Source organism: Bacillus rossius, chromosome 1, assembly GCF_032445375.1.
Source record: "Bacillus rossius redtenbacheri isolate Brsri chromosome 1, Brsri_v3, whole genome shotgun sequence".
Lineage (NCBI taxonomy): Eukaryota > Metazoa > Arthropoda > Insecta > Phasmatodea > Bacillidae > Bacillus > Bacillus rossius.
In genome coordinates, this window is record NC_086330.1 from 171,014,267 (window position 1) to 171,039,124 (window position 24,858).

The 24,858-nt window shown below is 37.2% G+C and overlaps 1 protein-coding gene across 1 annotated transcript in view; it reads left to right on the forward strand.

Moving 5' to 3' along the window:
• Positions 1 to 459: 459 nt before the first annotated feature.
• The window catches only part of LOC134527105 (pyrroline-5-carboxylate reductase 3-like), a 99,102-nt gene continuing 74,703 nt past the window's right edge, over positions 460 to 24,858 (forward strand). Inside the window, exon 1 of the mRNA XM_063359456.1 lies at positions 460 to 746. Within this exon, the coding sequence (XP_063215526.1) occupies positions 620 to 746 (127 nt within the window). The 5' untranslated portion in view covers positions 460 to 619. The remainder of the gene's footprint in view (positions 747 to 24,858) is intronic.

Here is a 24,858-nt window from a genome sequence, read left to right on the forward strand (position 1 = left end):
ATTTTAAAATATTATACCTGAATTTCTTTGTTACTGATCTACAGCTATTGTTTTGGATTTTTTATGCATTTATACTGTGGTAATATTAACAATAAATTATGAAGATTCTTATGTTAAATTAATTTTAAATTTACATTTTAAATCTTTACATATATACAGTTCAAATTTACATGGTATTGTAATGAAACTCTTCAGTAGTGGGGATTTATGTTGGTGGAAATAGGAGGAGCACCTCACAGGTGCATTGCGCCAATCCATGTTTGAAACATAGGTGCGCCTATCGGAAGGTTAAGCATGGGCGGTGGGCCTTCACTAATCAAAATTCCCGCGCGTCTTGTTTAAGAAAAATAAAGTCCCGTAGTTGGCCGAAAGTGAAGTCTTCGGGCGTGTTCGGGTAGGTCCACAACTCTTTGTGGAACTTAGGCTTAAATTTTCTGTAGATGTTGGAACTCTCTCTATGTTTGCTAGTCAATGGTTTCATCACAATCAGCTTTTTTTCCTGTAATTCGTAGCCGTTGGGATTATTTTTTTAAATAACCTGTATATTTCGTAACTTATCAAATGATTGATTGAAGGCTGTTTCTGTTGTTGCATCGTTATTTTTGATAAGTGCTCGACAATGGAAGTCGGAGGAGACAAGAGAAAAGAAAATAATTTGCAAAATGTTAATAGAATTCAAAAAGTTATTGGGTTTATTGGAGCGGGTAATATGGCCAAAGCTATCGGAGAAGGGTTAATTAAATCAGGTAGGATTTTTAGAAATATTTTTTTTTCCTGTTTTAAATTGGAGCGTGCTCCATTTTCTTTTATTGTAATATTCTTATGTCGCGGATTTTCTGTTAGTAAAATACACCGAAAATGGTGTTCTTCAGGGTAATTGTTTTGTATCATGCATATAAGTTCGTGACTTGATACTAATGTTAGTTCTATAATATTGATCATTTGGTGTGTGTTACTTGCTATTTTAATTTAGTAGGTATGTCCGAAGATTCCGGACCAAACACACACTCGACTATCGGAATACAAACTTAATACATTGTCAGGTCTTGTGGAGATATTTATTTTTGCATTCCACCTAAGATCATAATTTATTGTTAAAATACAAGTTTTTGTCATGTGAAGGATCTTTTGATGTACTAAATTAAAACATCAAGCATTGTGTACCCAGAATCATATCATCAGTACTGAGGGATGAACATGAATGCGTAATACGGAACTTTTACCTTGATCCTGTGATTCTCCATGTATAAGATTGGGTAAATATTTACTTGGGCGGTATTTCCGAAAAAAAAATGTTAAAAATCCGAAAATACCTTTATTTAATGCTCTTCAACTTCCTCTTTTCATTAAAAGCGGCGGAGATTATAAATTCCAAATACTTTAGGAGATATCGAATTTTTAAATTTCTTCATATGTAGTTGAGCGGTAATATTAGCGAAAAAAAATGTTAAAAATCCGAAAATACCTTTATTATATGCTCTTCAACTTCCTCTTTTCATTAAAAGCGGCGGAGATTAGAAATTCCAAATACTTTAGGAGATATGGAATTCTTAAATTTCAGCACAAAACCAGCGCATTCCTGTGGCGTGCGTGTACCATTGTTTCTTGTTTACGTACGAGTATCTGTTTTTTTATTGGATAATGATGTCACGTGATTGTTCGTGATAGGCCAGAAAATAAATGAACTAATACGTGATTATTTAGTTCAATTATTGTTTAAAACGGTGTTTAATTACCGCCTCCAACTTAGGTGAGTTTTTAATGTTTCTAATTTTAAAGTCTTATTTGTTATTTTGATATTGTTGCGCAAGTAATAAGTAACAAAAAAATTTACGTGAGTTGTTACTGTACATCCTTTGGGTAAATATTTACAATCGCGGTAGTTCCAAAAAAAAATGCTAAAAATCTGAAAATACTTTTATTCTGTGCCCTTTCACTTCCTCTTTTCAAAACAACCGGCGGAGGTAAGAAATTCCAAATACTTTAGGAGATATCAAATTTTTTAATTTCATCATATGTAGAGTTGCTGTATATGCCAAAAAAAATGCTAAACATCTGAAAATACCTTTATTATATGCTCTTCAACTTCCTCTTTTCATTAAAAGCGGCGGGGATTAGAAATTCCAAATACTTTAGGAGATATCGAATTTTTAAATTTCAGCACAAAACCAGCGCATTCCTGTGGCGTGCGTGCACCATTGTTTCTTGTTTACGTACGAGTATATATTTTTTTATTGGATAATGATGTCACGTGATTGTTCGTGATAGGCCAGAATTCAAATGAACTAATACGTGATTATTTAGTTCAATTATTGTTTAAAACGGTGTTTAATTACCGCCTCCAACTTACGTGAGTTTTTAACGTTTCTAATTTTAAAGTCTTATTTGTTATTTTGATATTGTTGCGCAAGTAATAAGTAACAAAAAAATTTACGTGAGTTGTTACTGTACATCCTTTGTTACGGGTTTGTTAGGTAAGGTCAGTTACATTATAAATAATTTAAAACTAAAGAATAATTAAAATTAATTCACATTATTTTTAATATCACCTTAGTTTTAAAGTATTTATAATGTAACTGACCTGACCTAATCGACCATTTTAGTTTACTGTTCACCCTCTGTCCGGGTTTGTTTGGTCAGGTCAGTTACATTATAAATATTTTAAAACTAAACAGCCATTAAAATTAATTCACAAAATAATTTTTAATGTCGGCTTAGTTTTAAAGTATTAATAATGTAACTGACCTGACCTAATCAACCATTTTATTAATTACGCATTCATGATTCACGTATACACGAACACACGGCAAAATAACAAAAATGGCGCCGCTCGTATGGTTCCATAGGTCTTGTATTGCAAAATTAAAAAATTCGATATCTCCTAAAGTATTTGGAATTTCTTATCTCCGCCGCTTTTAATGAAAAGAGGAAGTTGAAGAACATATTGTTACGATTTCCCTGCGGGTTCGTAAAGGATAGCCCAATTAAAGATTTTTATCACACACAGTTTTATTTATTACTACTACTTGTCACTTACAAATAATCTTCTAAATTGGCAGATAATTAATTACACGTAAAGAAATGTCAATTCCCCAGTCACTCGTTTCACACACCTCGCTGGGCCGCACTTCCGGCGCAACTCTCGTCGCAGCACCCCTCGTGGGTCTCCGCCGCGGGACTCCGTCGCCGCACTTCGCCGCCGCCGTCACACCCTTCGCCGAGATCCCACTCGACGACTCGCTTGCCACTTCACTCGGGACTCCGCCGCGCCCGCGACTCTATCGCCCGGAAACTCCCGACTCCACTGAACTCACTCACTCCCTGCCCTGGAACCTTCGTCCAAGGACTTCGCCACTATATCGCCCGGAAACTCCGCCGCGGGAGAACTCACTCAGTCACCGACTGACTGACTGACTGCCCTGGAACCTTCGTCCAAGGACTTCGCCACTCTGCCGCACCCGCGGCACTATCGCCCGGATCTCCGCCGCGGGAGAACTCACTCAGTCTCCCTCTCTGACTGACTCGAAGGTTGGCCCAACCTCCTTAAATAGCCCTTGGGTTCCCATCCAGAACAATCGGGCATGTCTCCGAGATATCTCGCGACCTTCGCCGTCGAAATGCCCAGAAACGCGTCGTGAGTCCTCGAAGGACGCGGTGGCTGCTCTAAGAATGCCGATAAAGGCGTCTGAGTCCTTTTATTCCGCAGTGCGGCCTCTTTTAAGTAACCCGATCTGAGGCAGGTGCGCGCTGCGACGGTCAGGATGTAGCGAGATAGTATGACACGAGATACCAGGGAGAGGATGCGGGTGGAAGGGGGCGCAGACAGGCCGAACGAGTGCGGCGACGCCAAGCACTGCAGCCAAGCGCGCTCGTAACATTGCCCCCTCCTTAAACCTGTTCGTCCCGAACAGGTAATGCATCTCCTCCTGGAGGTCCCCATGCTACTCGAAGTTTAGGTCTCCTGCCGTTCCTCCATCGCGAGCTATACAGTCTCACCAGGTAACCCTCTCTCTCATTAGATGTAGCTTCTCTTGTCGCCCGGCGACACTTCTGGGTCGCAGATTCCCCATGTCGTTCAGTCAGCTGCCCGAGACGGACCGACCATTGCCTTGGAAGGACTCGATACTCTTGAGAGCATTGCTCGTTGCCTCCCAATGGTTCGCTTGTTTCTTCCCTTTTTCTCTCTGTTTGTTCTCTCGTAGCTACTTGTTCACAAAGCATTTCTTCCCAGCTCTTCTTCGTCTCTTCTTGGTTCCTCATTCCCTCTTTGTTCTTATGAATATCGTCTGGACTGCTTTCAGTTACTCCTTGCACCATCTTCTTCACTCTTTGTGTTCTCATTTTCTCTTCTCGGTCTTTATTCCCCTGTTCTTGGTTCTTCTTCACCTCTTCTTGGTCTTCCTGTGTTTCTTCTTGGTCTTCCTTCGTTTCTTCTTTGCACTTCTCTATCTCTTCTTGACTCATGTACATCTCTTCTCGGCTTTTCTTCAGCTCTTCTTTCATCTTCATGTCCTGACTGTTCTCCTCTCCTTGGCTAATGTCCTCTTCGCAGTGTTCTTCGCTGTTCTCTTCGCTGTTCTCTTCGCTGTTCTCTTCACTGTTCTCTTGACTGGTCTCCTCTCGGCAGGTCTCCTCTTCGCTGGTCTTCTCTTCGCTAATCTTCTCTTCGCTAGTCTTCTCTTTGTAGTTCTTCTCTTCACTGTTATTCTCTTCACTGTTCTGTTCTTGGCTGGTCTCTTCTTGGCTGGTCTCTTCTTGGCTGGTCTCTTCTTGGCTGGTCTCCTCTTGGCTGGTATCCTCTTGGCTGGTCTTCATTTCTCTGTTCTTCTCTTCACTGTGCTTCTCCTGACCGGTCTTCTGTTCGCCGTTCTTCTCTTCGCTGTTTTTCTCTTGGCTGTTCTTCCCTTCTATGCTTATCTTCACTTCGGTCTTCATTTCATTCCTCATTTATTCTTGGCCATGCTTCAGTTCTTCCTGACCCTTCTTCATTTCCTCTAGGCTATAATTTGACCCGCTCTTCTTTTCTTCATGGTGGTTCTTACTCTCCTTCCTTCCACTCTTCATTTCTTCCGTAAATTTCTTTATACTAGTTACCATTTCTTCCTTAAAGTTCTTTGTACTAGATACCATTTCTTCCTTAAAGTTCTTCATACTAGCTAACATTTCTTCCTGACCCTTATTTATACTGGCTAACATTTCTTCCTGACCCTTCTTCATACTGGCTAACATTTCTTCCTGACCCTTCTTCATCTCGTCCAGCCTATTCTCCATTTTCTCCTGGCTACTCTTCATCTCCTCCAGCCTATTCTCCATTTTCTCCTGGCTATTCTTTATTTCTTCCCTGTTACTCTTCATTTCATTCTTCATTTCTTCCCTGTTACTCTTCATTACATTCTTCATTTCTTCCTGGCCACTCTTCAGTTCGGCCAAGAATGCCAGGACATTCTTAAGCTCATCGGCAGCCATCTTTCTTGTCCACATATACTACAAGCCTAAATAAATTTTTTTCTAATACTGTTCTTAATTTTAAATGACCTAGCCGAACCTTCTAATTTAACTAACAATAACTCTATTACATTCAAAACTAACACTGACTACAGTATACTCAAACTAACTCTAGAAAATTTAAAATTCACTAAAGTTCTAAACACTAACTATATTCTCGTAAACTAAATTCTATCCTTAACTTTTATTCTAATACTCTAACTGAATCCTAAATCTATTAATTAGGGCTATCCCACTTCTGACACCAAAATGTTACGATTTCCCTGCGGGTTCGTAAAGGATAGCCCAATTAAAGATTTTTATCACACACAGTTTTATTTATTACTACTACTTGTCACTTACAAATAATCTTCTAAATTGGCAGATAATTAATTACACGTAAAGAAATGTCAATTCCCCAGTCACTCGTTTCACACACCTCGCTGGGCCGCACTTCCGGCGCAACTCTCGTCGCAGCACCCCTCGTGGGTCTCCGCCGCGGGACTCCGTCGCCGCACTTCGCCGCCGCCGTCACACCCTTCGCCGAGATCCCACTCGACGACTCGCTTGCCACTTCACTCGGGACTCCGCCGCGCCCGCGACTCTATCGCCCGGAAACTCCCGACTCCACTGAACTCACTCACTCCCTGCCCTGGAACCTTCGTCCAAGGACTTCGCCACTATATCGCCCGGAAACTCCGCCGCGGGAGAACTCACTCAGTCACCGACTGACTGACTGACTGCCCTGGAACCTTCGTCCAAGGACTTCGCCACTCTGCCGCACCCGCGGCACTATCGCCCGGATCTCCGCCGCGGGAGAACTCACTCAGTCTCCCTCTCTGACTGACTCGAAGGTCGGCCCAACCTCCTTAAATAGCCCTTGGGTTCCCATCCAGAACAATCGGGCATGTCTCCGAGATATCTCGCGACCTTCGCCGTCGAAATGCCCAGAAACGCGTCGTGAGTCCTCGAAGGACGCGGTGGCTGCTCTAAGAACGCCGATAAAGGCGTCTGAGTCCTTTTATTCCGCAGTGCGGCCTCTTTTAAGTAACCCGATCTGAGGCAGGTGCGCGCTGCGACGGTCAGGATGTAGCGAGATAGTATGACACGAGATACCAGGGAGAGGATGCGGGTGGAAGGGGGCGCAGACAGGCCGAACGAGTGCGGCGACGCCAAGCACTGCAGCCAAGCGCGCTCGTAACAATATGATAAAGGTATTTTAGGATTTTTTACATTTTTTTTGGTATCTACCGCGACTCTACATATCATGAAATTAAAAAATTCGATATCTCCTAAAGTATTTGGAATTTCTTATCTCCGCCGGTTGATTTGAAAAGAGGAAGTGAAAGAGCATAGAATAAAAGTATTTTCGGATTTTTAGCATTTTTTTTGGCATCTACCGCGATTGTAAATATTTACCATCCTTTGTTACGGGTTTGTTAGGTAAGGTCAGTTTCATAATAAATAATTTAAAACAGTTACATTATAAATAATTTAAAACTAAAGAATAATTAAAATTAATTCACATTATTTTTAATATCACCTTAGTTTGAAAGTATTTATAATGTAACTGACCTGACCTAATCAACCATTTTATTAATTACGCATTCACGATTCACGTATTCAAGAACACACGGTAAAATAACAAAAATGGCGCCGCTCGAATGGTTCCACAGGTCTTGTATTGTAAAATTAAAAAATTCGATATCTCCTAAAGTATTTGGAATTTCTTATCTCCGCTGCTTTTAATGAAAAGAGGAAGTTGAAGAGCATATGATAAAGGTATTTTCGGATTTTTAACTTTTTTTTTTTGCAAATAACGCTCAACTACATATGATGAAATTTAAAAATTCGATATCTCCTAAAGTATTTGGAATTTCTTACCTCCGCCACTTTTAATGAAAAGAGGAAGTTGAAGAGCATAAAATAAAGGTATTTTCGGATTTGTAACATTTTTTTTTGGAAATACACCCAAGTAAATATTTACCTAAGATTGTGTATATTTTGTATAAATATTATAAAGCTGAAGAGTTTGTTTGTTTGAACGTGCTAATCTCAGGAACCACTGGTCTGATTTGAAAATATCTTTCAGTGTTGGATGGTACATTTACCGAGGAAGGCTATAGGCTATATTATATTATCAATAACATTAGGGATCCTTACTAAAAGTCCAATTTAGAATCAAATGTGTTGGAGGGGGTTAGATACAACATGCAGTACACGTACAAAATGTGTGTTGACAATGCCGCAGGCGCTAGAAGTTAATTTCCTATTGCCTATTAACATTGTTGCCACGCACTAGATGACTTATCATTCTTAATTTTCCCATACAAGTAAAAAACACCAGTAACGAAGCAATCAGTACCCTCATAAGAGTTCAAATAGTATTTAAATACTTTTTATCACTTTAAATCGCAAACCTAAACTATTGTTTTTTTTCCTCTCTCTGTGTTTAATTTGTTTTTTTTTTTTACTATAATTATTTTCATTATTTTTAATTAATTTTCATTTTTCGGACCATCAATAATTTTCCCCTCCCGTTACAATTCCGACAAGGACTTCTATATATATATATATATATATATATATATATATATATATATATATATATAATACCACTCACTGACTCACTCATCACGAGATCTCTAAAACTATACACCCGATTGACTGGAAATTTAGCATAGTTACTCATTTTGTGATGTAGACGCTCACTAAGAACGGATTCTGCGGAAATCCGATTCCCAAGGGGAGTTTCGGGGGCGTAATATATCAAAATTTCCAGTTTTTGGTAGGAAATCACCATGGCAACGGCTGTTGCTTTGTTGATGCTTCATTCGTCTCCATGGCAACGATTATTTCATTGTTAGTGCAGTCCTCATCACCGTTGAAATTTTGCAGGTACTTTAAATATCAAAAATTGCCCTTTTTTTCAAGTATATATATTTTACAGACTTGAAACTTCACAGTAATGTTCCTTATGTTACGCAGGATGACATTTTCCGAAAATTAGATCCCATGGGTGGTTAAAACCAGGCAACAGTGGGTACTTTGTCTGCACGAGAACAGGATTTTGCATTGTTCATGCTTTCTGCGTCTCCATGGCAAAGGGCATCGCGCGGCAGTGGCGTACCCACAAGGAGGGGCATGTATAATGAGCGGCGCAAGAGTGATCTGCCTTTAGACTGCCGTAGTGAAGTACGGGTACATCAGTTGTACATTGCGTGCACGAGTCAGGAAACCATCGGTGCTATTAATTTTCTCTCCGGTACATTATACAGCATTGTAATAAATTTTGAGTGAATTTTTTTTAATTTACAATTACTGTAAATGGGAGATGTGGCTTCATTTATTTCATTATTATAGCCGTGTGAAGCCGGGTCGGGCAGCTAGTTTTGTATATGAATGTTGGGATCAGTGGAAGGTGAAACAATAATTTAAATATCTTGTTATGTCTGCAGAGTAGTAGCTTCTGGGAGTAAAGCAAATAACTTGAATAAGTTAAAGGTTAGGTCTTCTCTATTTAAGAATATGTATTTAGTAAGTAATCAATACGTAATGATTAAATAATGAATGTGTGGACTATTTTAGATGGCGATACCATAAAATTATTAATTTCACCAAAATGCGGTTTTGTACATAATTACCACCCCTACTTTCTTTCGGGACGAGAACTGGAATATAGGGATTTTGGGTAGGGAACAATAAACAAACTATTTTTCGCGAATTTAATTTTTTTATATATATAATTTTTCGGTATCGTGACCAAGTCTATAATTCCCCCCCCCCCCCCTCCCCCTCTCTTCGAGCTCTAGTCTATTTTGCGATACAGCAGTATTGGAAAATAGAATAGACTGGGTGGAACTATAATCTACTACACAATATTAAAAAATTATGATTTCATATTGTCTCACTTTAAAAAAAAGAATTATTGGTATCGCAAAATAAAATGATAGGAAGGGGCTGTATTCCACTTCACGATAATGAGAAAATATTTTTAAATGTCTCACGTTCATTAAATTTATTACTGGCATTGCAAAATAGAATAGAAAGGGTAGAACTGTATTCTAATTAATGATACGTAGAAAATATTATTTATACACATCTCACTTCAAATACTTTAAATCCGGTATTTAAAAACAAAATAGACTGGGTGGGACTGTATTCCACTTAGCGATACCAAGAAATTATTATTTCTAAATTTCTCACTTTTAGAAAATTAAATTCTGGTATCGCAAAACGAAATAGAACGGTTAGGACTGTTTTCCACTTTACAATACCTAGAAAAAATTATTTTGACACGTCTCACTTTAAAAAAATTAAATTCCGATATTGCATAATAGAATAGACAAGGTGGGCACATTTTCTAATTCATAATACATTATCACATAATTTTAATCACGAAAATTCTGAATTTATGCAAATGAAATACCGTACTGCTATTGCTAAACAAACTAGACCTTGTAGAGTTTTAGTTTCTTTTACGATATCCTCCACTTATAATTTACGATAGTAAAATACGCAAACAATTTTTAATAGCCGAGCTACGCTCACCAAACCTTTCGCTTTGTTATTATCACTGGATTTCACTACTAACATACAGGAAAACGAGCCATTTTTACATTACCTAATTACTTTTTCAATTCACATAACCAATGCAAATGAAACAACACACCTCTCATATAACAAATCAAACAAAATTCACATAAAACTACACATGCCTAACATTTAAAAGCCATAAAAAAACTACTTACCTTTCTCAGCATTATGGCATTAATAATTTTCTGTCACTATTTCTCTTGTAGATTATAAATTTACACCAATTTGCCATTCTTCTGTTTAATTTATTTGTTTATTCTCTCTCTACACTGTACCGTTATATTATTCCAATTTAAATAAACACAACTTTCCTCTTCTCTCGTGACTACTAATAATTTTACCACATCTCTACATATAAAAATCAATTGCCAGGTGTTAGTCTTGCTAAAACTAAAATGGCTTCACCAATTTTAATGATTTTTTTCCCTCTGTTTTCTTCGCCTCATTACATGGATGGTTTAGCAAAAAAAAAAAAAAAAAATTAGGAAAAACCCAAAAGAACAGCTGAAAAATAAAAAAAATCTATTTTGGTAATTTTGTATGGGAATTGACACTTCAAATTACTTTTGAACGTTTCTATGTATTTGTCCTCTATGCGTTCCTAAACCACTGGTCTGATCTCAATGAAATTTTGCACACTTGACCTTCGAAACACGAGGAAGGTCACTGTCTAGGTGAGATTACGGTAACACGAACCCTTAAAGCAGAATTTAAGGTGGCATGCGAGTCGTATGGATAGTTACGTGTAAGCATTTTATAGTATTTCCTCTTTGCTTTAGTCCAAATAATAGTGGTGGGAGGGAGGGAGAGAGGGAGGAAGGATAGGGATATGTAGAGAGATTGAGTTAAGTGTAGAGAGAGCTATACAGGTAAAGATAGAGAGATAATAGAGAGTTACAGAGATGTATAGAGATAGAGCGGGATAGACACACACACACACACACTGTTTATGTATACCTACTTTAAAAAATTTGGGGAAAAAAAATTAGAGGCATTACAAAGGATGCCGGGCATTGGTTAGTATCTATGTAGAAAAATCAATTTCAGTGCGTTAGTCTCGCAAAAATCGAAAATGGCTCAAACGGTTTCAATAGTTATTTTTTGGTTCGTCTCAATACTGAGGTGGTTTAGGCAAAAAGAACATAGGAAATACCCAAAGAAACAGCCGAAGTAATGAAAAAAAACGAAAATTGGTAATTTTGTACGGTTATTGCATTTTCCGAATACATTCAATATATGGCGTACATGGCGGGCCTTTCGTTTAAAGCTGTGCCATGCATAACAGTTTTTCCTCTATGTGTTTTTCTTTCCGTGAGGTTGTGTGAAATCTATTATATTTAAAATCATTATTTCATTAAAGAAAGGTAGTGGATTTTGAGAAATGATTTTGTGGTCATTCCATGTCAAATCAACACACCCATTTTACCTCACCATCTCAGGTTTTGATGAAATTTTGCATACAGACTAACAAAAATATAAAATTTTAGAACGATATATCCATCCGTTTTGAAAATATTGCTTTGTAAATTTTCGAAAAAACACTCAAAATCGCATGACGGGCATATTTTAAAATTACCATTACTCTTCTCCAAATTAAGTTAGAAAGGTGAGACAGGTGTCATTTTGCAGCATTTGGTATGGCCTTTCATGTGATATGTAACACAATAATGTCTAAAAAAATTAATTTTCAAATTAATTTTTAAAATTTAAATTAAAAATTTTGGAAAAAAGTGCATTTTAAATTTTTTTCAAAAAATTCTATAACATTTTTTGTACAAATATTAAATTGTCTACAAAGATTCAAAGTGGAGAGTTAATGGGTTCATAGTAAAATTAATTGAAAACAAAGACCCTTTTTGTCAAACCACAGGTTAAATGTTGGCAACAAAGGAAAGCATAACAGAATACAGTAAAATCTTGTAAAATACACAAAAAAAAAATCAGATTATTATATTATGTACACTGAAAGTATCTTAAACTTAACAACTTTTTAATTAAATTTTACAGGGAATTTAATTTAAAATGAGAAATACTTTATGCTGAAGTACAATATATGCAAGATTCCCCTGCACAATAATTTAAAATGAGAAATAAATTGAAGAAAGGAAATTAGCACTCACATGTTTGATTGCAATTCTCAATTACAGTACTTGAAAAATTCCTCATTGGTTTTTAAAGTGTCATTTTCAGATAGCACATAAATTCTTCCAGTTGGTGTCACAGGATTTACTGTACATAACACATCTGTGAGAGGAATCCATAATACATCTGGTTTCCCTGGATAAGAAAAGGATGGTGATGGTCCAGCAGGGTGGAGAAATGTTACTTTCACTTCATCAATTTCTTCATTTTTCTCCATAACATAAGCTAGCCACCAGTTCTTGTCATATACAACTGCAGTATAGCCCTTTACGTCTCCTATTTGTGGTTTGTCTAGTAATCTTGTAACAGTTACTTGTGATGAATGTGTAGCTCCAGAAAATATTTTCACAGTAATTTTTGATGTGCTTGAGTCAACAGGTGCATGATATTGCCGAGTTCCTTGAATGGTAATTGCCTGATTGAAACAATCTTTTAAAAATATTTCTGACTATGTAATCCTCTTGTGTAGTGAAAGTGAAATTAATACCAGAAATATTTTCTACTGCCCATTCATAAAGCTGGAAAGGGGTCAAGATCTGGTTTTCGTAGGGCCGTTGCAAGCTAGCTTTAGCTGCTAATCTCTTAACCGTACCTCCAACTCCCTCGCAAGGCCCTTTACCGTGAGCTGTGGCTGAAAAATGCCATCCAGCTGATATGTTGAAGTCTTGCTTTTGAAAACACAAATTGATGACATTTTTCTTATTTTTATATTGGGCAGCAGACCCATCTGAAAAGTAAAAGAACTTATGAGGAACATTTTTAAATTTTGTAATCAAAAAAGCAACCAAATTTCTTTGAAATGTGTAAACAGCAACTGTATTGTGCTCTAGGCTGTCAGAAATTACAACGTAGTTCAAATGTTCAATTCTTTTTTCTCCTTTTTTAATATATCACAAACGGGTGAACTGTGGCATGTCCCTTAGTCCAGTGGTAAGTCTGGGCTTCATCTTGTACAACCATACTGTAGTTTTCTGAAAAGTCGAGTGTGATGGTAAATTCAGATTCTTTTAAATTTTCCTTTAAGTGATTCATGAAAGAGGTCTGTTGTTTTGCAATAAAGTCGTGGCGGACTAAGAGTGACAGCTTGTCACAGAGTAAATCTATGAAATCTGCTGATGATTTCTGCAGTGTCTCTAAATTGCAACGGTCAACTGAAATCCACTGCCGAAATGTGATCTTTCGTATCAGGTGCTCTTCAAATGACTTCTCAAGGACGGTCCATATTGCTGCAGTACCAGGACAATATGTACAATGTCCAATATTGCAATCTATTGTTGGTGGATTGCATACCATTTTTGGTAGGCAATGTTTGTAGGTTTTGAATTCTCATTTGTTAAATCACATAATCTTGCATTTTCAATCATCAATTTGACATTTTGATGGATTTTACATACACACACTGCATGTGTCCCACTAGAACCCGCTAAAATACAATGCTTTGGACGTAGCTCCGCAAATTTTGAAAAACTTATTTTAATATTTGGAATTTTCTCCTTGAATAAAGTGTATCCTTCTTTCAGATTGCACAAAATAAATCTTTTTGATATTTTTGGTTTATTTTTATTAGGTTCAGTGACTGTTATGCAGTCTTTAACACCAGGCATCGCTCTACTGACTTCATCATTTTCATAAAATAAATGGACAGTTTCAACTACATCTTCTGAGACGTGTTTGCCTGGGTTGGGTTTAGGACTTTCTAACATTCCTTTTTCAGCTAAGAGTTTTTTTGATTGTCATACCATGTAGTTTGGCGCATCAAACTCTCACATTATTTTTCTAACTCCCCAATTTGGTGGTGAACAGTTTAATATCATTAACTTCTTGCTCCTATTAGTAGAACTCAAGAAATTGGCTTTGAGGTTTTGCTAAACTGATTCCTCTAAATCTTCACCATCATTTTCAGAGAAATTATCTGGCAACTCAAAAAGTTTCCTTTTGATTGTGGAGTCAATTTTTTTAATTTTTCTGGTTGCATAACTTTTTGATTTGAATTTTTTCCTATTAATAGGAGATTCTCCTAGCCCTTGTAGTGAAATATTTAATGAACCAATCACCTCTGAGGATGCAGAAAAACTGGGATCTTTATCAGAATCTGAACTTGATACGTTATCATGGTGAGTAGAAGAAGAAGAAGCAGCAGCAGTTTGTAATGTTGTAATTTCTATTCTACAGCTATCACAAATTTTTTCTCCCTTTGGCAATCCAGAAAACAAACTACACATCCATCTAGTAACATTCCTTAATTTTCTTTTTTCCCTAATGTTGTGATTGCTTTTTTTTAATGGATTAAAACACTGTAACTTCAAAAATGATTCAATGAGGGCTTTGAATATATATATACACTAGAACCTCGATAATCCGAGCTGGATGGGACCGGGGCCAACTCGGATTATCAGAACCTCGGATTATTGGAAATACGAATAAAAACACGCAAAATCAATTTCTAATACATATGTCGATGTTTTAATAAAAAGAAAATACAAACATATTGAAAGGCAGAATAGAAATATATACATAATTATTATTTTTTAAAATAATCTATTATTGTTTTTTGTTTTTTAATGCTCCTTGCTTCTCAGCTGCTCGTGTGCTCCACTTCTTAAAAAACATTACGTCATTTGGCGTGACGTCATCTTGCTGCTCCACGTATTCGAGTGCCTTTTCTAAGCGTAGAAACCCATCTGCATGGCTAATTTTTTTTGTTGGTTTCTTCTTCCTCTTGTTCGTCTTTTTCGGTGTCCTCATCCCGGTTGTTGACCATTTCAATAATTTTCTCATCCGTCAATTCTTCAATTTCATCACTGCAGGGCTTGTAACAAGTCACTTTTTTCACTTTTTTTCCCCTTTTTTTGTGTGTGTCACTTTTTGTCACTTTTTCACTGCATTGGTCACTTTTCTTCACTGTTTCCAGTGTATATTGGATTGGATATAATATTTTATTATTTAAGTATAAGGATAAGGTACATGGAGGCTTGCTGTACTTCAAATATGCTCAAGTAAGTAATATAATATTCAACTTCTATGTACGTAATTTGTTTTGCCCCAATGAATGTTTTCTGAGGGGCGTATGCTCCCAAGCTGTCATAATCTTACATTTTATACATTAAGTAGTAAATTGGCTACTGTAATATAATAATACTAACATTTTCTTATTCATTAAAAACTTGCATTAAATTGAAAGTGAGTTATATGTTTTGTTGGGCAACTGTGGTTTAATAATACTTAAAATTGATGTGTTTACTGCTTTGTAGATAGGGCTGATAAGAAAATTTTTGCATGTGCAAGTGTAATGTGTGTTTTTAAGTCTCTTGATTTTCTATCACTGAAGTGGCTTATGATTTGAAATGGGGAAGTATAAATTTCAATCTTCATGGCTGGAAAGAGATGACTCTGAAGGACATTTGGTGAAAGAGTGGGGAAAAAGATGCAGTGATAGTGAACTGATGTGCATAGTATGTGACAAATCGATAAATGTGAGCAAAGGTTTTCAGGCAATAGCACAACATGCATCCATGTTAAAACACAGACAAAATTTTAAAATCAAGCAGGCATCTAACCAACTTCATCTCACAGTTTCACCCCCATCATGTTCATCTGCCCCGTCTTCTTCACTTGGTGGAACAGTGCTGTTGTACAATAACAGAGACAGAACTACAGCAGCTGAGCTTATGTGGTGTTTAAAGTGTGTTGCTTCTGACTATTCATTTTCTTCATGCAATGGACTGCAAGAAACATTCAAAGTTATGTTTGGTGACAGTGTGTTGCAAGACTTCTCTTTAGGAAATAACAAGGCTCATTACTTGGTTAGTGATTCTTTGGGTCCGTACTTCAAAAAACTTCAAATGCAAGATATGGTAGGTTCCTACTTTACTTTACTTTATGACGAAACCACAAATTCGTCTGGAATGAAGGAGCTCCAAACTGGTGTGCGGTATTGGTCAAATACTCAAAACAAAATTGTTTTCAGTCATTTAGAAACCTTTTACATAGGTGCAGCCACTTCTTCAGTCATCGTAGAAAAGCTGAATGATGCTTTGAACAGTTATATGCTTCCTTTGTCCAATTTGCTGATGCTTGGATCTGATGGTCCTAATGTCAATAAGTCAGTTGCTCGAAACTTTAATGATACCTGTGTATTGAATAAAAGAAAGCCATTGATTGACATAGTTACCTGCAACATCCACACAATCCATAATGCATTTCTTAAAGGCATTTCGGAATTTGGAGAAGATGTTTCAGAACTTGTTTTGGATATACACAATTTTTTTGATGGATGGCCAGCTCGGAGAAGTGATTTCATGGAAATACAGACATCTTTGAAGCTCCCAAAACATAATTTTGTAAAGCATTGCTCAAGTCGGTGGCTCACATTATGTTCAGCAGCAAAAAGGTTACAAGAGCAGTGGACTGCTGTGCGCAAGTATTTTTTGAGCTACATCCCCCCAAAAAAAACAAAATTAATGGAAACCCCACGCTACTTGAAAATGTCAGTCAAGTGAAAAAGCCTACAATCAAAGCTCAATGTTGTTTTTAATTTCAAGTGCAACATTGTTTAGCAGTGTAACAGAGTTTTTTCAGAGAAATGAATCTCTAATTCATCTGCTTCATTCCCGACTTGAATCATTAGTTACTACCTTACTTGGAAGAATCTGCACCACAGACTGTCTAAAGACTGTGTTGAAGATGTGTTTTGTACACATAATTTGCTTCCCATTAATGATATTGTTGTTGGGGATGAAGTCAGAAATGCCTTGAATGGTACATCTGAAAAGGAAAGGAGTTTATTCTTCTTGGGTGTTCAAAAACATTTCACTGAAAGTATAAAGCACATTGTCAAAAAGTCATCACTTGGTTCTGCTCTTCTCAAGAGCTTATCCTGTCTCAATCCTGATAAGAGATGTTTACCAGAGAGCTATCATATCCTACTTGAAATATCACGAGCTATGCCATGTGACGTCCCGAATGACTTGCTATTGGACGAATGGAAACTACTGCAAAGAGAGGAAGAAACCTCAACTGCATGTGTGTCGGTGGATGTGTACTGGACACAGTTCATGGAGCTGAAGAATGTATGCGGCTCTGGTCCAAAGTACCCTAACGTAATCAAAGTTGTGAAAGCAGCACTATCACTTTCACATGGTAGTGCTGATGTTGAAAAGGGGTTTTCATCTTCATGTAGGACTTTGACCACTGATTGGGCCTCAATGTCTGAAAGAACGTTAAATGCAATAATGACTGTAAAGAGTGCACTGAAAAAGTATGATAATAAACCATGTCTAGTCCCTATTACGGATGAGCTCTTGAGAATGGGACGTGTTGCTTACAAGAGTTATAATGCCTACCTAGAAGAGAAAGAAAGGAGAGAGAAAAAAAAGTTACTGGAAGAACAGAAAGATCTAGAAAGAAAAGCAGAAGAAAAAGAACAACTAGAGAAGTTGGAAAATCAGAAAAGAACAATTGAAGAGGATGAGCAAAAGTTGAAGAAATGTAGGAAGGAATACGAAGAAATTGAAGGAAGTGGCTTAACACTTCTGGATGAAGCAAATGAAAGACTCATAAAAGCACTGAAGAAAAGAGACTTCAAAGAAGTTACATTGGCCCAAGCTATGATTGAAGGGGCTAAAAAAAGTCCAATTTCAAGCTGCTGAAACAAAGCGTGTACATCAAACTTTGACTACATCAATAGAGAAAAAAAAACCAAGTTGATTAAAGACTTTTTTCAACAGTCATTAAAAAAGAAAGACTGAAGTTTTGTTTTGTATAGAAAATGTGTAAGTGCATTAAAATAGCTTTCTGTATTTATGTATTTTATATTATGAATTTTTATATAAATGCCTTTCAATTTGATATATAAGTACTTGGGGTTTTTTATAAATTTTTTTATATTGCAAATACTATATGCTTTATCTCATTCACTTGAATAAAATCACAATTGTTATTGAAACAATTTATTTAGGTTTCTATCTGCATTTGTATACTTTGTAATGGTTTATTAATAATAATGCTCTATAATAGTTTTTATGTAATAATTAATGTATACTGGAAAGGATATTGTGTGTATTGGAACTCAATTGTTACAATGAAAACAAGTGAATAATCTTTGAGCTAGCTCATGTATGCAACATTTAAAATCATGTTGTTAAATGTATTATGTAAGTAATAGAACTAAAAGTTAAAAAGTAAATAAGGAAAATGGCAAGGGGTGGTTGGGGAGGAACATTTTCTTTATTTTGTTTTGTTTTTACACATATCACTTTGTCAATTTTTACTCCTTGAAAAGTCACTTAAAGTCACTTTTTTAAAAATCTGAAGTCACTTTTTCACTTTTTTTTAGCCTTTTACCTGTTACAAGCCCTGTCACTGTCTAACCACTTCTTAACCTCTTCAGCACTGGATTCCATTTCACAGCCAGGGATTGCCACCATTAAATTCAATAGAGTCATATTATCACAGTCATCTTCAACTGTTTCTTCTTCTTCACTTTGTGAAACTCTCGGTTTTATAAGTTTTGACCAGGATTTCTGTATAGTTTCCTGTTTAATTTCTGACCACGCATCAACTAACCAATAGATAACGTCTTTTATATTAACTGTTTTTAGCATATCTACTAATGAAATTTCTTCTTCTTGCAAAATATATGTCAGAAGCATGCGTCTGTACTCTTTCTTTATTGTCGCAATGACGCCTTGGTCCATAGGTTGAATGAGGCTAGTCACATTTGGGGGCAGGAAAACAGTTTTAATTTCATCACTTGAAAGCTCTTCTACGTTTGGATGGGATGGAGCGTTGTCAATAACCAACAGTGCTTTTCTCGGTAATTGTCGTTCTTTTAAAAATGTTTCTACTGAAGGAACAAATTCCTCGAAGAACCATTTTTTAAAAATGGTCGTATTCATCCACGAGTTCTTTTGATTTTTGTATGCGACGGGTAGTGCGTTCATATTTACATTTTTAAAAGCTCTAGATTTTTTTGACTTTCCTATCACCAAGGGACGAAGCTTATGTGTCCCAGAGGCATTGGAACATGGTAGAACAGTAATTCGTTCCTTGCTCTTTTTATGCCCAGGAGCGGAAATTTCGTCTTTGGATGCTAGACTCTTGTCAGGTAGCATTTTAAAATTTAACCCAGTCTCGTCACAGTTATATAATTGATCATGTGTGTAGCCCCCTTCTTCGATCATGCTTTGAAATTTTTGAACGCAGTTTTCAGCACCAGCAGCATCAGCTGAAAGCTTTTCTCCTGTGATATGCAATTGCCGCACACCGTATCTTTTTTTTCCATTTATCCAGCCATCCTTTACTGGCATTAAAATTGCTTTCACCTTCTTGTAATTTATTACGAAAATACTGCGCTTTTTCTTGTAATATAGGCCCAGAAAGAGGGACACCTTTTTGCCGCTGTGCTAAAAACCATGAAAACAAAGCTTCACTTGTTTTTTCGTACTCACTTTTTTTTCATACGAGATCTGGATGTTGTAGCCTGAGAAAGATTTTTTTGAGTTTGCCATAACTCCAATTTATGTCTGTTGCGCCTCCAGTCGCCCACAGTAACAGCACTCACTCCTAAATCACGCGCAATTGTTTTTAGCGGCTCACCTTTATCAACCCGCGTCAGCGCTTCTAATTTATCACTTAATGATATTTCAGTATGTTTTCTTTTACTCATACTGGTTCGTAATAGAACTGGGATGTAACTACATAGATGTGCTCACGGCGAAGAACTTATGGGAACTAAAAATTGCCCTCTGGAGGGAACGCGGGGAAGTGACGAGGGGGCGGAGGATCTAGGCCGACGGAGAAAAGGGGTTTCCCCCAATGTTCTAAAAATAGATTCTTGCGACTTCTGACAGGGGTGGGCCGCTACCCGCTATGTACAGTCACTTACCCAACTCACCCCATCGGGCCTTCCTCCTCAACGTAGCCCTGGCCGTCCCTACGTGTATGTGTGTTTGCAAAATTCATATTTTTTTCTTTCTCATAACCCCCGAAACTGACTCGGATTATTGGGAACTCAGATTATCGGAGCTCGGATTATCAAGACCCTAGTGTACTGTAACGAAGTCGCAAGTGGATAGGATTTACTCTACGTTTTTCAGGAGCGTATGATGAGCAGCTTGGGAACTTCACCGCTGCAGGGCGCTGCCGTAACGACCTGTATCGTCTTAGGTTGTTATTTACACGTTAGAGCGCAGCACTGTTGCCCGCTGTGATTCCCCCGCACCCCCCACCCAACATGCACTGCAGCTCAAGGTCGTTCAACGGGAGTTTGTGCGTCACAAAACTGTAGGGATGAGAGGTGGGGTAGAGGGTGGGTGGAGGACAACGCATGTTTAAGGGAGGGTGGGGAAGGGGTGTTGAAGAGTTCGACACTTGTCTGCTAGGGATCACCACAAGTCGAAGCCCTAGAGATGGTGGCGATTGCGTCGGTGAATTAACCAACTACCTCAAACCGTATTAGAAATTTTAACCTGGGCTGGCGACGTCTATACAGTATATATATTCAAAGCTGAGGGCCATTTCTTACCGTAAACTGCCCAGTCACTACCATGATGAACATATCAATTCTGAATGCATAAACTCATCTAATAATATAAATCAAAATGGTCACTTTTTATATAAGCGTAGCACTGATACTTGTACTAACAACTCTGATACTACATCATAATACAGACTCCTAGCATAAACTAGCTGAAACCACTACTGTACAGTACTCTGAAAGAGTTAGGGGGGAATCCCAGGGAAAGCAAGGGTATCACACAGCTAAGGGAATCCCAAGGCAATGCAAGGAGAATCCCAATGTAAGGGGAATCCCAAAGCTAGGGAAATCCCAAAGCAAATTGAGGGGAATCCCCAGTAGCTGGATGCTTGTCTGAACTAATCTTTGAAATCCTGTATCAGAGACAAGCAAAGTGTAGCACTAGAATTAATTACAATTGTGTTGTTAGTGATTTTTAATCAATTTTATGTGTTTATACTTTCAACATAACTTATTATAATTATAAAAATGGTTAAATATCATAATTTGGTAAAGTAAAGTATAAATATGGTTACAGTTACCCATGGGCAATTGGGATGCGGAAGTTAATCAGTGTTGTGCTCACAATCCGATAACAAAGCAGGCCATTGTCAGAGAATTGCAAACATTTCTTCATTAAAACATCTAATTGATCAAATTTTTCAAAATTGCATTGGATTGAATGCCATCTGACAGCCATAACATCATCATAAGGGCTGACAAAACTCATGTGGGTGAGCACGCTGGAAGGTTCAATTCTCCGAGAATCGACAAAGTGGCTGTTGTTATTGTCGGAGAAAATTTGCAATCTAGAGCTATTGTGCTTCATCGTTGGAACAATGAATTGAAACACGTGTCTGACAAGCACATGACTTATGATGCGCTACAGTAGCCATTGATATTTTGACAGGGTGAGGATGGATACCATTTTAACATCAAAATGGTTAATCAACTAACAGGCACTGAAACCAATAAAAAAGTAATTGCTATGAATTATTATTCATAAAGACTTATGATCCGTGAAGGTGAAATAAATCACATTTTGAAGTGTCACCATCTTTTCCATTAGTTTGTGGTTGACATTTATGTCAAAATTGAGACAGAGCGATTTACATATATTCGTTTGAACCAAAAGCAGCTCCGATCTGAAGAATATATTCATTTTTGCTATGCGATTAATGCAGATGGCGATGCAAACAACGTGGGAAGAATAACCATTTTGCAGGTCACTTTCATTGGAAGCCTGCACCGCATGCAAGAGTACGTGCAAGATGCGATGTCGTATGTTAGACAATATGGCCGACCATACCTATTGATAACATTTACGTGTAACCCTCAATGGATCAAAATCAAGAAGGAGCTGCTACCCAGCCAGGTTTTCATCAACGACTCATCCTGTATGATTGATGGTAAGTGTTCCAAGCGATACCCGAGAGACCTGTTTGCTAACATCATCACAGGCAATGACAGATACCTATTGTATCGTCGGCGGGTCGCTATGTCAGCAGCGAGGCGATTTGGCGCATATTTCAATGAATTAGAGTTGGAAGGTTGATAAGGATTGATAATTGCTTATAAAAAGTTACAATCAAATTAATTTTAGGTGGTTTTAAGTTCACCAGGTCATCAAGTATCCAATAAATTTATTATTACCTACTTAATGCTTACTCGTAAATTCACACTATCATTAGTCTTTTTTTCTTCTACGGTGCTATTTTGTCTTTAGCTGTTATTAATACTATAGATACTATATTTTCCTTCGTTCCACCATTCAATTTATTATCATTGGCCACTTCCAGGACGTTATTCATTTCCCCTGTGGGGTATTCCAACTTAACAAATGTTATGGTTTCACACAGTTTGCAGCATGAAAATATTTTCTGAAGTAAAGAAAAAACAATTTCAAATCTGTGTGTCATTTCAAGTTGTATAGGATAGTTAATACGTAAGATTATAATATTAACAAAATTACCTTGAGCTGGCAGGTTTCATAGGATACACTTTGATGTAATGTAACAAACGTTACAAGAAATGACACACATTGTAATTGTAGAAAAGTTTTCTCAAATCTCTGTTCTCTTTTTATTTCAATGCTATCGAAAAAATTAGATTTTAACTATAGAAAACTATGAGAACAATTGTACGTAATGACTGTTTCTATTTAACATATACACACTGAAAAAAAAATTCATAACAGAATGTAACAAACGTTACAGCTCTTTAACAAACGTTACACACTCAAATAAAACCTTCTTCACTCAACCTTTACAGCAAAAGTGTTCTTAAAAATGAACTTTCCTCGCACTTCCTGAGGCTTACGCAATTTGCACAATACCAAATCTGCAGAAATATCATCGAGATCATCATTTTGTGGATACACGAAATATGTGTTCTTTCCTTCTGTCCGTCGCATGAATTGCACTTTCAATGTGTTATTCATATTATTAATTAAGATTACATGTCCAACGTAGTTTTGTCCAGTTTTTGGATAATGAACCATTACATAATCACCAACTGCTAGTTCTGCAGATTCTGTATTCACATCAGTTACAGTGGATGTAGATGTGCTTCCATTGTCAGTGTCATGAAAGAAATGACACTGTTTGAATGGTTTATCATCACCTGTATTTGACAAGAGTATAGCTGTGTGTGGAACTGCAACTTTTACACACCGGGCTTGCTGTATTCCTACTGCTGGCAAAACATGTTCCCATTTTTCTTCATACTTGGCTGCTATAACTTCAATGTGACTGACAGAAACGTAAAAACAGTGTATGTTCTTAGTGTTACATCTTGCAACATCGTAAAACTGTTCAGCATTTTGGACAGTTGCATTACCTTGTAGAACTCTCTTCCATACAGTGCGCTTGAGGGTACCTCCAACCCCATCATGTGGACCCTTGCCATGATATGACTCTTGATAGTTCCACTCGACATCGCATCCTACAATATTTGTTAAAGTACACATATATGACAGTACCTTTCGATTCTTGAAATGTTGAGCTGCACCATCAGTCCAAAAATAAATTTTAGTAATGGATGAGCACATTAATTAGGACAAATAATTCAGTAGCACTTCATTGAAAGCTGCAACTTCAGTGGTACGATGGTTCTGAGTATCACTGATGACTGCTAGACTTACAGTTTTAATATCACTGTTTTCAGAGCACCGGAAGTAAAACAATGCAGTGTATATTGTAGTTGAAGTTTCGGGTGAAGCATGGTTCCAATGTACTGCCATAACATCGCTCTGGAATTTTGCTGTGTAGTTCTCTGCAAAATCTGATAGGAAAATGAGTTGTCCTGGCTCTAGTGAATCCTTTTGCTGCTGTTCCTTCCACTGTCTTCTTTTATTATAAATGTGGCCAGTAAGTTGATTGAGTTCATACTTGAATACTGAAGACAATTCATTTATTGATAGTACTTTTTCGACTAGATGCCCACCTTTCCACTGCTTGATATGGACTTCATCACAGTCATCATCAATTTTCTTTGCCGTTAGAGCTGCAATGTCAACACATCCTTCACATCTCCTCTTCATGCAATTTTTATCTTCTACATTGCATACAGTTTCCTTCAGCAGTTCTGTGGTAGTTCTCGGTTTCTCATTTGTTTTCCATGGTGTTGAGGAAATCAGCAGCTGCATATTTTCACAGTATGGACAACAGCACACACACTGATCTTTATCAGAAACCAACTTAACATGCTTTGGTCTCATTGCACAGAACATTGATAGGCCTATCTTTGAATCAGGATTGTGTCCATGAAAAAATGCAAACGCCTCTTTTAAATTATACATGAGAAGCCTCTTTTGCTTGTGCTCCTTCTTTCCGTCTTCATGCACTGTAACAAAATCTTTCTTCCCTGGAAGAAGCCGTGAAATATCATCAGAGTTGTAAAATTCTTGAACTTTTGATGTAGTTTCTTCAGTTATTGCCAAGGAAGAGTGTCTGCTTTGTTTGACTGGCAGCAGTGGTACATGGAATGATTCAGCAAGTCATTTCACAACGGCGGTTCGTTTTGTAGGCCTGTTAGGCAAGTTTCTTTGTGCTCTTTTGACTGCTTTTTCAAAAGAATTCATACTCTTATATGGTGCACATACAGCAGTCTGCTCTGAAGTA